The following is a 15,745-nucleotide window of genomic DNA, read 5'->3' as shown; positions in this document are numbered from 1 at the left end:
CCAATTCCTGTTTTCCTGAGGAAACTAAAGACTCTACTGAGGATGTGGTAAGCCCACTGCAAGATTTGTCTGCCAAAGTCACCTGTACTAAACCGTCAGCACTGCCAGGTAGTAAATACACCCTGAGGACCAAGCGGAAGATGAAATATGATTCAGAGGATGGGGAACACTCAGGTGCTACTCGTTCTAAAAACCTAGCTTCTGTCAAAGAACGGCTTAAGGACAATGATGTCTCCGGTGGGCAAGAAGTAAAGTATCAGAGAAGGCATGAAGAAGGAACCTCCTATCATTATAAAGTACATTATTATTAACAGGTTCAAAGGAGAGAAAAACATGCTGGTGAAGATGTCCAAAGTGAATGCAGCTGAGCAGTTGGTGGTGTTGACCCCAGACAAGCTAGAGCACTATAAAAACTGGCTCCTCTCAAGGATTTCTGGCCCAAGGTACCAGAATCCACTGCTGTCAAGTTTCCGTCACTGAACCAAAGGCCAAAAACATCCCAAAAGAAAGGCAAAGGTTAACTCTACAAATAAGAAGACTATCAACAACTCCTCCAAACCTCTGATTAGACAGGGTGAAAGGGTTCAGAAGCCAAAAGGCATAAAAAGCCCCAATCCTGCCATCTCTGCCACCCCTAGACCATGTTACTGTGAGTTGGCACATGACTATGATGTTGACTATTCAGATGTCATGGTAGAGTTGGGCTACCTCTCAGATAGATCCCAAAGCCCGAGAGACTCAACGCCTCACGCTGTTGGTCCCCAAGTGACCCCTTTATGAATACCAGGAGTTCAGAAGAGCTGATAAATCCACACATTGACCCATGTCTTAGTTCTGCTTTCCAAAAGCCACATAGATCGTCTACAGCCAAAGGAGCACGTAATAAGTGTCAAACTGCCAAACCCAAGAGACTGTCAGATGCTAAAAGGAAACCAAGTAAGTCTGCAGAAGAGCCTAAAACTGAGAAGGCAAAACAAGGTAATACTGCTGTTTTGAGGCAGAGGATGAAAGCTGGAGGTGCTGTCAACAGTTCTACAAGCACTACAAGACCTAGAAAGTCTCGTAAAAAAAAAACCGAGGAGCCCAAAAGGCATGACTTAATCAAAGAGAGCTCCCAACTCCTTTTCCCAGAGAATGAGTTGCCTCCTTCTGAGAGCTCTTCACAAGAGGTTCCTCCATTTCAACAGCAGGTGGGCAAAGATAGCCAGGGCACGTCCCAGACTCCATCTACACCAGAAAGGAACTCAGTAACCAAGTTTATCGAGCCAAAGGTCGAAGACTGTGAGACTTCCATCATGGAGGTCAACCAAAGCATTTCGGCACCTGCCCAGGCGAAGCAACAAGCTTGCCAGACCACCGTGGTAAAGGCAGAGGATTCACAGGAGCATTGCACAGACCTTCTGCCTCCAGTACAGGAACACAATAAAGATGTCCAGCTAAAGAAGGTCCCCACACTCAGGCCCCAAGAGCGGGAGATGCCTCCTCTCTCTGAGACCCCATCTGGCTTGGCTGTCCTTAGAAGCTACTTCAGACAAGGCAACAGGGACAGCCCTTCCTATACAAGTGGTTGGTACAGCAAGCCACTCTACAGCCATAGCCCAGGCGGCAGCACTTCTAATTCCCACCACTAAACCCACTAAATCCAGAAGAGCCCCACCCCACTTCTCGGAAACCCAGGGCCCCAAAATCTAACATGGCAAAAGAAAAAGGCAGCGAAACAGGAAAGGCAAGATGAGCAGTACTCAGCCAAATCTGTCAGTAAAGCAGGAGGCAGCATGTCAGATGAGTGCCCCCTCTTCCTGTCAGACCCGGGACTGGACAGCTGCAATTTCATAGAGGACAGCTTGTCACCAGAGCTCCCGCACAACTACACATTTGATATAAATGCTATTGATCAAACAGAGTTCTCCAGTCCGTACAGTGGCAGTCAGTTTGTTGTGACTGATAAAAATTTACCGGTCAAGTTCCTGAGTGACATCAGCCAGGATTCTGTATCTGCTCAAGCGCTGGACTCTGAAAAGAAACTCGACAGGCTGCTTTGTTCTGGGGAGGATCTTCAAAGGGGCTCTGATTGCAACAAAGCAAGGCCGAACAGCCCCGACCTTTTAGATGGGCACACGAACCGCGAGCCTACATCAAGCCTAACGTCCCTCAAGAGCAGAGAGTGGGACTTCTCTTTAGGTAAAGCCCACACGCTCAGCCCCTTTCAAGACTTTCACTGTGAGAGAAAAGAGCTGCTCTTTTCAGTTTTCGACTCACTGCCTTTAAGCTCCGCTTCATTTGTCGACCATGAGGGCTCGCCAACAGGTGAGCTGCCGGAGGGCATCGACGGACTAACATCCACCACCCCCAGCAGCTCTCCACGCTCCATCAGCTCGCTATCACAGGTGAGGGCAAGCCAGCTGCAGCGGGGGGCAGGGGGCGGAGGAGCCCACATTCTCAAGCCCCTCATGTCCCCTCCTAGCCGAGAGGAGATCCTCAGCACTCTTCTAGACCTGGAGATGTCAGAGGCCACCTTCCAGGAGCCTTTCTGCAGTGACCCCTCTGATGCCCCAGGGAAGCCAATGTAAGAGTAACAGCAACAGTAACCATTTCTTTAACATCATCTAGCATGCATTATTTACTAAATATACCAAAATAAGCGTATTAGTAAAGTTTTCACATAAGAACTAGAATCTAACTGATTGTGATGGTTGGTAAGGTTTTTTATTTGTTTGTGGGGGGGTTTAGCCTCCCTCACAGGCTTTTTAATTGGATTGTAAAACATCTCAATTGACAAAGTACTGCAATAAATAAAAGTAAGGAAGATTTTCAGATAAGAGAATAGAAGTGCAGTGAGGAAAGACTTTAGCATTTGTTTTAGACTACAGCAAACTCAAATGGAATCCTTTATCATTAAATGTCTGAAACTTCCATATGTTCAAAAATAAATCCACTGATCTGGCTCTGTTTTATACTATCTACAGAGCTTCAATTGATAGACATTTATTATCAATCATCTGTGGAGCTGTGATGATTTATTGAAATTTATCAAATGGAAATGGGTGTACTGATCCTTTCCTTGTCTTTTCTCCAGGGAGGTCGGTGGCCGTAAGCTAACAGTGGGCACTCGGCTGGCTCGGGAACTTGCAGAGTTTGGTGGAGACCTGTCTCTGGAAGGCCTCCATTTCTGGAAGACGGCCTTCTCAGCCATGACGCACCCCGCCCGACGACCGTTATCTCATCTTGTCAAGGAGCAGAGGCTTCAGAGACAAAGGGTGACCTATCCTCGTCCAGCGATAAGAAGGTGGTGCTTTTACCCTGCAAAAACCCACCAAACCGCAAGCGTGTGCAGGTGTGGCTAAAAGCTAGAAAGCAGTATGAGTTTTACAAAAGGCAGGAGAGAGTCTGAGCTGCTGAAGACAGAAAGGGCTGGTCTGGAGGTGGAGGAAGATGGGGCTCAGAGAGAAGCGAGCTGCCAGCTGCTGACAGAAGCTTGAAGGTTGAGCTCTGTAGTAACCTTTCCTGTACGAGAGCTCAAAGGAGAAAGAAACAGAGCCTGTCTTTAATCCTGTCTCCCTGGAGAATACAGGATTGAGGTGTAAATCCACAGAAGCAAGTCCAGTTTCAGATAAAGGCAGTGTCTGTCTTGAACAGGAGAACAAAAATAAAGAGGATGATGATGATGATAAAACCACCTGTCTAGAGTCCCCAGAGCTGCCTACATGGCAGCAGTCCCATCAACCAAGCCCCTCTGGCCAAGGACAGCTCAGTGAGAATAAGCCAGGTGAAGACTCTCCAGAACCGCTATCATCTATGCGCTGTAATTCCCCAGAGCTGCTAAGAGGAACCACAGTCCCTCACCTCTCGCTGTCAGTGACAGGGATGAGAGGAGGACCAGTCCCCAGCTCGTTCACAGCACCCCTTTCTTAAGGAGGCGATGGAGAAGCAAAGAAGATCTGGATCCAGTGTGTAGCACGCCCATATCTCAGGGTAAGGAATGTGCATCTGTCTCCTTTGATGTTGTGATACCATCAACTGTTAGGATTTACATAATTCTTTCGAACTTGGGAAAATTCAGCATGGAGTTTCTGTTATTAACATTCACTATTATTCACTTCTTCTCTGGTCTAATTCCCGCTGCAGAGGATCCTGTTTCTCAGAGACTCCAGCAAAGGAGGCGGAGCCAGGCAGACCCCCTGAGAAGAGTGTTACTGACCACGCAGATGAAGGTCAAAAACTGATTGTGATTTTTCTTTTTAGACTTTTAAAACAAAGACTAGCAGCCGCACAGGTCAGGAAATCAACTATATAGTATCACTCCAGAACAGCGCGCTTAGCAGTGTTGTCTCTCAGGTCGCTGATCGTTTGATGTGCCTGTGATTTCCTCCTGATTCCAACTTTTCTTGTCATGTTTTTTATCCTCCACAGAATCAGTTTGCTGCTTTGAATGTGCCAAAGAAGATAACTCTCAGATCGAAGGGCCAAGTATAGCCAATTCCTACGGCTTTAAAGTCAGCATGCAGAACCTACAGGATGCCAAAGCTCTGCATGAGGTAAGTCTAGGGCAACTAACCTGTAGCTCTTTTCCAAGTCAATGAATAAATGGCTTTGTTCTGGTTAGATGTTGGTTTTGCTTTGTTTTGTTTTTAAGAGAAAGGGACCACCTGATTGGGAAGAAGGATTTATTTCCCAAGTATCATCACAGCATCCTGCTTTCGACTTTGACTTTCCTATCGTCAAATCGATATGCTTTACACAAAACAACAAAATAAAACAAAGACACACCCGGTTTTGAATGTATGCACAGATTTGATTAAGTTCGGCCTTTTCCAAAAATCCGGACCATGGTAACTGAGATCACTGCCAGCACACGTGAGATCTCATTAAATTCAAAGAGAGGGTTTGTCACATGCTTTCATGGTTTCAGGCCTCTTTAATATCTCTTGAATACTGTAATTTCTGTTAGAGTGGATGGTTTATTAGTGTGAATGCTTGTAAAGCATTCACAGTATTATTCTTCTAATCTTTATTATTAGTGTGAATGCTTGTAAAAGCATTCACAGTATTGTTCTTCTAATCTTTATTATTAGTGTGAATGCTTGTAAAAGCATTCACAGTATTGTTCTTCTAATCTTTATTATTATTATTATTAGTGTGAATGCTTGTAAAAGCATTCACAGTATTGTTCTTCTAATCTTTATTATTATTATTATTATTATATTTTATTATATATTTCGTCGCGTTTTTGTAGTCTATCTCCTTCAAAACCGTTCAACTTAGAAAAACCATTCAAACACCGTTAGATTCCTCTTCTTTTGGACATGACTGCTTCTATTTTTCTCATTTTAACATTTATATTTTTAATTTTATTCAACTTTTTTCAACAAAAATTTCCCATGTATTTCAATGGGGAGACCCTTCAAATTCTCCTTCAACTTACTCATTTTCAAACTGTATCTGCTTCCATATACGTTGACATAGAGCCACCATTCAAACTTTAAAAGCGAAGACAAAACATTCAACTATTCAATTTGTATTTATCTTTTCAATATCTGTTATACTTTTTCTTCAGTTCCAGTTTAAGTTTCATGATGTTTTTTCACCCATTTCAGAGTTTATAATGGGTGTGTATGGAGACGGAATGTTGGGGCTAGAGTGAGACAGCTCAACTGCTAGAGTGAGAGGAGCAAAAAAATTAATCTGAAAATATTTTTTAAAACTGCTGCTGTGTCCACGGTGTTTGGTCTACAGGTATGATTTTACGCTCAAAAGCGTAGCCATCGCTGTCCTCTTTCATCCAATGTGTTTACTATTGTACTAGGTGTTATGGTTCTTTCATAAATGTCACCAAAGCACAGCCTCCTCCCTCCAACTCCTCCATAGACTCTAATGTTAAAATGGCTCAGAAGGTTCGTTTGAAAATCAGAAGAGCATGGTGTTTTTACACTGTCACCACGTCCATATAATAAACTCCACAGGCATGAAAACTGAGAATTAGGTAGACTGGACATTGCTGCCGCTCACGGTGAAAGAATTTCGTCAATAGGACCTGTACTTTTCATTTGGGAAGGATTTGTTTGGGCCTGACTTTTCTGTTCATTTTAAGCAGCAAAAGTGAGGTGCATGTCTGTCTGTGCGTGTGTATGGAGCCCTGGCTCAGTCACTATAGCAACCAGGCTCACACCTGCCTGCCTAATGAGCTCTCTCTCTCTCACTGTGCCAAGATTCATCTTAAACACTTCTCTTTCAACTACTGCTGTGTCCACAGTGTTTGCTCTACAGACATCATTTTACCCTCAAAAGCGTCAGCCATCGTTCTTCTCTTTCCAACACTGTGTCTTTCAAAGCTCAGAGATGTAAAGCTTTAAAACTGTGTGGATCCAAGTGGAGGATCACATTTTAGTCATTCAGTCATTCAAAGAATATGAACTTTTAATATTCATTCAGATGTTTTCTGACTCTAAATTTTCTTTTCTCATTACTTAGGTTTTCTAATTTACATTTAAAACATTTTCAGCTCTTTTCCAACTTCTTCCCTGTGCTTGTCAGCTTTTAGCAGTTCAGCACTTTTGTTTTCAGGTGCAAATTTCTGTATTTTTCATCTCATTCAACATTTTTAACTTAAAATTCAGCAATTAATTCTTTTCAGTGCATATATTCAGATTCAAGCATTCACACTGCAGTTTCTTCAGAAAATGCACTTTCTAGTTATATTTTATTATATATTCCGTCCGTGCGTTTTTGTAGTCTATCTCCTTCAAAACCGTTCAACTTAGAAAAACCATTCAAACACCATTAGATTCCTCTTCTTTAGGACATGACTGCTTCTATTTTTCTCATTTATAACATTTATATTTTTAATTTTATTCAACTTTTTTCAACAAAAATTTCCCATGTATTTCAATGGAGAGACCCTTCAAATTCTCATTCAACTCACTCCTCTTTAAACTGTATCTACTTCAACATACGTTGACATAGAGCTACCATTCAAACTTTAAAAGCGAAGACAAGACATTCAACTATTCAACTTGTATTTATCTTTGCAATATCTGTTATACTTTTTCTTCAGTTCCAGTTTAAGTTTCATGATGTTTTTTCAGCCGTTTCAGAGTTTATAATGGGTGTGTATGGGACGGAATGTTGGGGCTAGAGTGAGACAGCTGAACTGCTAGAGTGAGAGGAGCGAAAAAAATTAATCTTAAAATCTTTTTAAAATTGCTGCTGTGTCCACAGCGTTTGATCTACAGGTATCATTTTACCCTCAAAACGTAGCCATCGCTGTCCTCTTTCATCCAATGTGTTTACTATTGTACTAGGTGTTATGGTTCTTTCATAAATGTCACCAAAGCACAGCCTCCTCCTCCAACTCCTCCATAGACTCCAATGTTAAAGTGGCTCAGAAAGTTCCTTTGAAAATCAGAAGAGCAGGCTGTCTTTACACTGTCACCACGTCCATATAATAAACTCCACAGGCATGAAAACTGAGAATTAGGTAGACTAGACATTGCTGCCGCTCACGGTGAAAGAATTTTGTCAATACGACATGTACTTTTCATTTGGGAAGGATTTGTTTGGGGCTGACTTTTCTGTTCATTTTAAGCAGCAAAAGTGAGGTGCATGTCTGTGTGCGTGTGTGGAGCCCTGGCTCAGTCACTATAACAACCAGGCTCACACCTGCCTGCCTAACGAGCTCTCTCTCACTCTGCCAAGATTCATCTTGAACACTTCTCTTTCAACAGCTGCTGTGTCCACAGTGTTTGCTCTACAGCCATCATTTTACCCTCAAAATGAAGCCATCGTTGTTCTCTTTCCAACAACGTGTCTTTCAAAGCTCAGAGATGTAAACCTTTAAAACTGTGTGGATCCAAGTGGAGGGACCATATTTTAGTCATTCAGTGATTCAAAGAATATGAACTTTTAATATTCATTCAGATGTTTTCTGACTCTAAATAGTCTTTTCTCATTTTTTAGGTTTTTCTAATTTACATTTAAAACATTTTCAGCTGTTTTCTAACTTCTTCTCTGTGGATGTCAGCTTTTAGCAGTTCAGCTTTTTTGTTTTCAGGTGCAAATTTCTGTATTTTCATCTCATTCAACATTTTTAACTTAAAATTCAGCAATTAATTCATTTCAGCGCATATATTCAGATTCAAGCATTCACACTGCAGTTTCTTCAGAAAATGCACTTTCTAGTTATTATTATATATCCGTGACGCGTTTTTGTACTGTATCTCCTTCAAAACCGTTCAACTTAGAAAAACCATTCAAACACCGTTAGATTCCTCTTCTTTTGGACATGACTGCTTCTACTTTTCTCATTTTTAACATTTATATTTTTAATTTTATTCAACTTTTTTCAACAAAATTTCCCATGTATTTCAATGGGGAGACCCTTCAAATCCTCATTCAACTTACTCATTTTCAAACTGTATCTACTTCAACATACGTTGACATAGAGCCACCATTCAAACTTTAAAACGAAGACGAGACATTCAACTATTCAAATTGTATTTATCTTTTCAATATCTGTTATACTTTTCTTCTTCAGTTCCAGTTTAAGTTTCATGATGTTTTTTCAGCCGTTTCAGCGTTTATAATGGGTGTGTGTATGGGACGGAATGTTGGGGCTAGAGTGAGACAGCTCAACTGCTAGAGTGAGAGGAGCGAAAAAATTAATCTTAAAATCTTTTTAAAACTGCTGCTGTGTCCACAGCGTTTGATCTACAGGTATGATTTTACCCTCAAAACGTAGCCATCGCTGTCCTCTTTCATCCAATGTGTTTACTATTGTACTAGGTGTTATGGTTCTTTCATAAATGTCACCAAAGCACAGCCTCCTCCTCCAACTCCTCCATAGACTCCAATGTTAAAGTGGCTCAGAAAGTTCCTTTGAAAATCAGAAGAGCAGGCTGTCTTTACACTGTCACCACGTCCATATAATAAACTCCACAGGCATGAAAACTGAGAATTAGGTAGACTAGACATTGCTGCCGCTCACGGTGAAAAGAATTTTGTCAATCGACATGTACTTTTCATTTGGGAAGGATTTGTTTGGGGCTGACTTTTCAGTTCATCTTAAGCAGCAAAAGTGAGGTGCATGTCTGCGTGTGTATGGGGCCATTGGGTGCAGTCACTATAGCAACCAGGCTCACACCTGCCTGCCTAATGAGCTCTGTCTCTCACTCTGCCAAGATTCATTTTAAACACTTCTCTTTCAACTGCTGCTGTGTCCACAGTGTTTGCTCTACAGCCATCATTTTACCCTCAAAACGTCACCATCGTTGTTCTCTTTCCAACAGAGTGTCTTTGAAAGCTCAGATATGTAAAGTTTTTAAACTGTGTGGATCCAAGTGGAGGGATCACATTTTAGTCATTCAGTGATTCAAAGAATATGAACTTTTAATATTCATTCAGATGTTTTCTGACTCTAAATAGTCTTTTGTCATTTCTTATGTTTTTCTAATTTACATTTAAAACATTTTCAGCTCTTTTCCAACTTCTTCTCTGTGGTTGTCAGCTTTTAGCAGTTCAGCACTTTTGTTTTCAGGTACAAATTTCTGTATTTTTCATCTCATTCAACATTTTTAACTTAAAATTCAGCAATTAATTCATTTCAGTGCATACATTCAGATTCAAGCATTCACACTGCAGTTTCTTCAGAAAATGCATTTTCTAATTATTAGTGTGAATGCTTGTAAAAGCATTCACAGTATTGTTGTTGTAATCTTTATTAGTGTGAATGCTTGTAAAAGCATTCACAGTATTGTTCTTCTAATCTTTATTATTATTATTGTGTGGATGCTGGAGGCATCCACACTATTGAGTTCCTGTTTCTCTTTATTCTTTATTATTATTATTCTTAGGACTTCCATTACACTTTTAGCCGTGGATCTACTTCCACAATTTTCAGCCGATTTTCACCGTTCAAATTTTAAACTATTCTGCTATTTCTGCTAATGATGGCTATATCTTTTGGTATTTTATACTCTTATACTTTTTAAAATATTACACTTTTTCCTTTAATTTGTCCCATTGAAATGAATGGGAAACTTCCATAATTCTGCTAAAACTTGCTTGTTTTTGAAACTTAACTACTTTTTCCTACTTTCACGTGGAACAACCATTCAAACTTTAAAATGTTCTCAAATTATTGGGCTATTCAGGAATAAATCAGCTTTTCAAATCTTTTACCGCTTTTATTTTTATCCTCTTAAAGTTTTGAGTTGCAAAATTGTGATTTTTCACAAAATACATGCGTTGTTATGGTTGCTATGCACTTGGCTTCCAGTGTGCCACTGTAGGTTTCGCAGTCTTCTCTTCATGTCCGAACAACTTCTTGCTACTTGCTCAATTTTCACTCAACTTCCACAAATTATACATCAAAACGTAGGTATTTTTTGCTGGCTTTCAGAAAATGTCACTATCATGGTTGTGAGATTTATAGAATTTTGGCAAATCTCCTCAGACCAACACAAAGTCTGAAAACTCTCCATAGAAAGTCAATAGAGAGTTTGTTCAAAATCACCGCTTGATTTCTGTAATGAGAGGCATATTCGAATCGTCATATCTCCTTAACGAAGCGAAGTTAAGACATGAGGCTTGTCCCGGTATATCTTCAGACACTCCTGACGCTCACAATTCAAGAATTTCTTTCTCACCTATTACCATTTGGCCATGAATTGGGTTTGTTTGAGGGTAGGAAATTCGTCCCTCGCTCAGATGTCTTCAGATTTCAAACTCTGGAAATGAGGCACTTTTTTCTCTCATCATATCTTTTTGATGGATTTCCACACAGACCTGAAAATTTCCATGACTGTTCGCCAAAGCCTGCTGTCTCTTACAGTGAAAGAATGATATCGATACTCCAAATAGATTTAGAGTTAGAAAGCATTGTTTGAGGGCAAGTCAAGGCAGTTTTGCTTTGCCTCTACTCAGTTACAGTGTATTACAAGTCATATATCTTCAATAATTTATATTTTATCGCTGAATTATGAAGACCTGCAGATTCCCCATCTCCTCTGAACAAAGCGGTGTTAGAATGAGCATTCTAGCCCCTACGGTTAGGAAATTATGGCCATTTGTTCGAGGGGAGTCCTGAATGTGAGAATACACTGAACAAAACCCATAGCTCTCTCTGTGTCTGTGTGTGTAAGTGCTGATTACAGCAGGTGCAGCCAATTTAGCTGACCTAGATATGCCAAGCCCAGACTCTCAACAGCCTCTGCACACTTTGCTCTCTGTGTATGTGTGTGTGTATCAATATTTCTCCATGTTAAAGTCTTACTCCTCCATTATAGTATTTGTGCTAAATCAAAGTACTTCTACTACATCTTAGTACTTCTGCTCAATCATAGTATTTCTGCTGAATCATAGTATTTTTGCCATATCATGGTATTTGTGATAAAGCATTGTATTTCCACAAAATAACAGTATTATGTACTGTTATATTATTACTGCTCATAGTATTTCTGCCAAATCATAATATAACTGCAAAATAAAGATTTTGAGCCAAATCATAGTGTTTGTGCTAAATCCTAGTAAATCTGCTCAGTGATATAACTTCTGCTATGCTGTAGTGCTTTTTGCTAGATTATAGAATTTCTTCTAAATCAAAGTATTTCATGTAAATCATAGAGCAGTTTTACAGTCATCTTACTGTTAAGCCATAAATTACGTTTGTTTGAGGGTGGAAATCTGTCCTCCTCTCACTTTTCAAACTCTGAAAATGAAGCCGTTTCTTCTCTCATCATATCTCCGTGACGGAGGTAAAGGAGCAATGAAAATCGCAGTGAAAGTTCAGCAAAGTCTGCTGATTGACCCAGTACAAGAATTGTGCTTCTATCCCACCTAGTTTTGGAGTTACATGACGTTTTGTAACTCCAAAAATCGGCGTTCGCCTCTCACCGCGATCTAAATCTGACATTTCATCTCCCGTTTTCCAAACCGCTGCTCTCTTTCCCAGTGGCACAGTTGGTAATGGCGCCGATCGGCAGCCTAAAGATCACGGGTTCAATTCCACCTTGGTCAACATTTTTTTCCCCTAGAATTTAATACACTATCACAGACAAGTAATTCATATTCATCATTTATTACAATTCTGCAAAGTTTTATGATTTTAGCAGCTTTTCTAATATGGACCTCAGATTCTTCTTAACACTCCATGGCACAAATACTGTTCCCTTTAGGCTCTGTGTATCTGTGTGTGTATCAATATTTTTCCCATTTTAAAGTATTACTCCTCCATAATTGCATTTCTGTTAAATCAAAGTACTTTTACTACATCTTAGTACTTCTGCTCAATCATAGTATTTCTGCTGAATCATAGTATTTTGCCATATCATGGTATTTGTGATAAAGCATTGTATTTCCACAAAATAACAGTATTATGTACTGTTATATTATTACTACTCATAGTATTTCTGCCAAATCATAATATAACTGCAAAATAAAGATTTTTGAGCCAAATCATAGTGTTTGTGCTAAATCCTAGTAAATCTGCTCAGTGATATAACTTCTGCTATGCTGTAGTGCTTTTGCTAGATTATAGAATTTTTCTAAATCAAAGTATTTCATGTAAATCATAGAGCAGTTTTTACAGTCATCTTACTGTTAAGCCATAAATTACGTTTGTTTGAGGGTGGAAATCTGTCCTCCTCTGACTTTTCAAACTCTGAAAATGAAGCCGTTCCTTCTCTCATCATATCTCCGTGACGGAGGTAAAAGGAGCAATGAAAAATCGCAGTGAAAGTTCAGCAAAGTCTGCTGATTCACCCAGTACAAGAATTGTGCTTCTATCCCACCTAGTTTTGGAGTTACATGACGTTTTGTAACTCCAAAAATCGGCGTTCGCCTCTCACCGCGATCTAAATCTGACAGTTCATCTCCCGTTTTCCAAACCGCTGCTCTCTTTCCCAGTGGCACAGTTGGTAATGATGCCGTCGGCAGCCCTAAAGATCACGGGTTCAATTCCACCTTGGTCAACATTTTTTTTCCCTAGAATTTAATACACTATCACAGACAAGTAATTCATATTCATCATTTATTACAATTCTGCAAAGTTTTATGATTTTAGCAGCTTTTCTAATATGGACCTCAGATTCTTCTTAACACTCCATGGCACAAATACTGTTCCCTTTAGGCTCTGTGTATCTGTGTGTATCAATATTTTCCCATTTTAAAGTATTACTCCTCCATAATTGCATTTCTGTTAAATCAAAGTACTTTTACTACATCTTAGTACTTCTGCTCAATCATAGTATTTCTGCTGAATCATAGTATTTTTGCCATATCATGGTATTTGTGCCAAAACATTGTATTTGTACAAAGTCATAATATTTCTTCTAAATCATATTATTTCAATCAAATCTCAGGAGTTGTGCTAAAACACAGTATTATTACCAAATCATAGTATCTGTACCCAAACATATCTGTTCAACTTATTTAACTCTTCTCAACAGTCCAACACCTCTTCTTCACCCCGCTTCAGCAGAATTGAGTTTTTCACCCCTTTTCAGCACAAATCCCAGCTTTTTCAGGTGTTTTCAACAGAAATCGCTTTTATTTCTGATTGCTGATGTCTTTGTTTTCAGCTGCCCGCCCTCTTTCCAGGTGGCGCAATCAGTAATGACACACGGCTCTGCAGCTCAAAGGTCGTGGGTTCAATCCCACCTTGGTCAACATTTTTTTTCACTACAAATTTATACACTTTCACAGACCTGTAATTTATATTGCTAATTTTTTTCACTACAAATGAGTAGTGCAAAACATACTATGTCTGCAACATCACAGTATATCTGTTATGTTATAGTATTACTACTAAATCACAGTATTTCTGCCAATTCAAGGAGGCTGACTGTTACTAAGTGCATCAGTGTACATAGGTCATCTCTTGTGTTGGAGTGCCCTCTTGTGGCGCCTTTTAGGTAGTGCCTTAGTAAACATGAACGCTGCAAAGAAGTGGTATCAGACTGGTTTGTAGTGGAGGAATTTGTTGCCAGTTTCTTTCATCTTTAATCCATTATTCAAGTTGTAATGTGGTAACTTTTGTGGCACAAATACCACAATATGGCAGAAATACTATGTTTTGGCACAAATACTTTGATTTGGTATACTTTAGCTTCTTCACCCCTTTTCAACAAAATTTTCATTTTTTTCACCCCTTTTCACCACAAATCCCAGCTTTTTCAGGTGTTTTCAACAGAAATCGCTTTTATTTCTGATTGCTGATGTCTTTGTGTTTCAGCCGCCTGCACCCTTTCCAGGTGGCGCCAATCAGTAATGACACGGCTCTGCAGCTCAAAGGTCGTGGGTTCAATCCCACCTTGGTCAACATTTTTTTTTTTTCACTACAAATTTATACACTTTCACAGACCTGTAATTTATATTGCTAATTTTTTCACTACAAATGAGTAGTGCAAAAACATACTATGTCTGCAACATCATAGTATTACTACTAAATCACAGTATTTCTGCCAATTCAAGGAGGCTGACTGTTACTAAGTGCATCAGTGTACATAGGTCATCTCTTGTGTTGGAGTGCCCTCTTGTGGCGCCTTTTGGTAGTGCCTTAGTAAACGTGAACACTGCAAAGAAGTGGTATCAGACTGGTTTGTAGTGGAGGAATTTGGTGCCAGTTTCTTTAAGTCTTTAATCCGTATTCATGTTGTAATGTAGTAGTACCACAATATGGCAGAAACACTATGTTTTGGCACAAATACGTAAAACGGCTGCACCTGTTTTGGCGGGAAAAAGTACACAGCCTCTCTGATTGGTGGATTCAAATTCAGCAGCTCCCAGGCTGCTTGACTGACCTAGAGTTTCTTCTCTCTCCTCTCTGTGTGTGTGTGTGTGTGTGTGTGTGTGACAGAGAGAGAGAGAGAGAAAGCCTTTTATGGGATGATCTCATTGTAAGATTCAAATTCAATATATTTAGACTGGTTGACTGAATTGGATCTTGTGTGTGTGTGTGTGTGTGTGTGTGTGTGTTTGTGTGACAGAGAGAGAGAGAGAGAGAGAGAAGCCTTTTTATGGGATGATCTCATTGTAAGATTCAAATTCAATATATTTAGACTGGTTGACTGAATTGGATCTTGTGTGTGTGTGTGTCTCTCTGTGCATGTGTGTTTCCATATGTGTCCATATGTGTGATTGTGTGGCTGTTATATATTTTTTTTGCCGATTTTTTTTCATTTAACAAGTATATTTGAGGGACCCTTAGCATGTTCAGCATTTTTCAGCTGTCCATTTTACTTTTCTAGTTTTTCTGTTTAAGTTATTACTATTGTGCTAAATCATAGCATTTCTGCTGTTTTATAAGATTTTGCTAAATATAGTATTTCTGATTAATTATAGTTTTTCTACCAAATCATAGTACAGTATTTTTGCTTTTTATAGGATTTTATGGGATATTTATATTGCTTAATATAGTATTTCTGCTTATTATAGGATTTGTGCTTAATAAAGTATTTCTGCTAAATGTAGTATTTATGCTTAATCATAGTATTTCTATATATTTCTGCCAGGTCCCAGGCAGCCAATCCTCTGTGAGGACTGAGGCATTCAAATTTACATATCAGGGCCTGCACGGCCGCAGCCAGCCAATCATATCTTAGGGATGAGACATTCAAATTTACAAATCAGGGCCTGGGCGGCTTCCCAGCCAGCCAATCATATATGTGGGCTGAGGCATTCAAATTTGCATATTGGGGCCTTCGTGGCTTCTAAGCCAACAAGTCATCGATGTCATATATCTCTAAAAATTCAT

At 39.7% G+C, this 15,745-nt stretch overlaps 1 protein-coding gene and 1 long non-coding RNA gene across 2 annotated transcripts; both read left to right on the top strand.

Annotated features, from left to right (window-relative positions):
* The first annotated feature begins 1,775 nt into the window (after window positions 1-1,775).
* On the top strand, window positions 1,776-3,823 carry LOC120433008 (DNA polymerase zeta catalytic subunit-like). Its single transcript, XM_039598450.1, has 3 exons — window positions 1,776-2,566; window positions 3,077-3,257; window positions 3,686-3,823. Exons 1-3 carry the CDS (start codon window positions 1,776-1,778, stop codon window positions 3,821-3,823), a joined length of 1,110 nt encoding a protein of 369 aa, XP_039454384.1.
* Window positions 3,824-3,832: 9 nt separating this feature from the next.
* Window positions 3,833-4,440, top strand: LOC120433161. The gene is made up of 3 exons (XR_005608370.1): window positions 3,833-3,972; window positions 4,126-4,211; window positions 4,411-4,440. It is a non-coding gene; the product is annotated as an uncharacterized LOC120433161 (long non-coding RNA).
* The last annotated feature ends 11,305 nt before the right edge of the window (window positions 4,441-15,745 follow it).

The sequence above is a fragment of the Oreochromis aureus genome, linkage group 15 (assembly GCF_013358895.1).
Source record: "Oreochromis aureus strain Israel breed Guangdong linkage group 15, ZZ_aureus, whole genome shotgun sequence".
NCBI classification, from domain to species: Eukaryota; Metazoa; Chordata; class Actinopteri; order Cichliformes; family Cichlidae; genus Oreochromis; species Oreochromis aureus.
The sequence above is the reverse complement of the archived record's forward strand: the minus strand, read 5'-3'. Positions and strand labels throughout refer to the sequence as shown.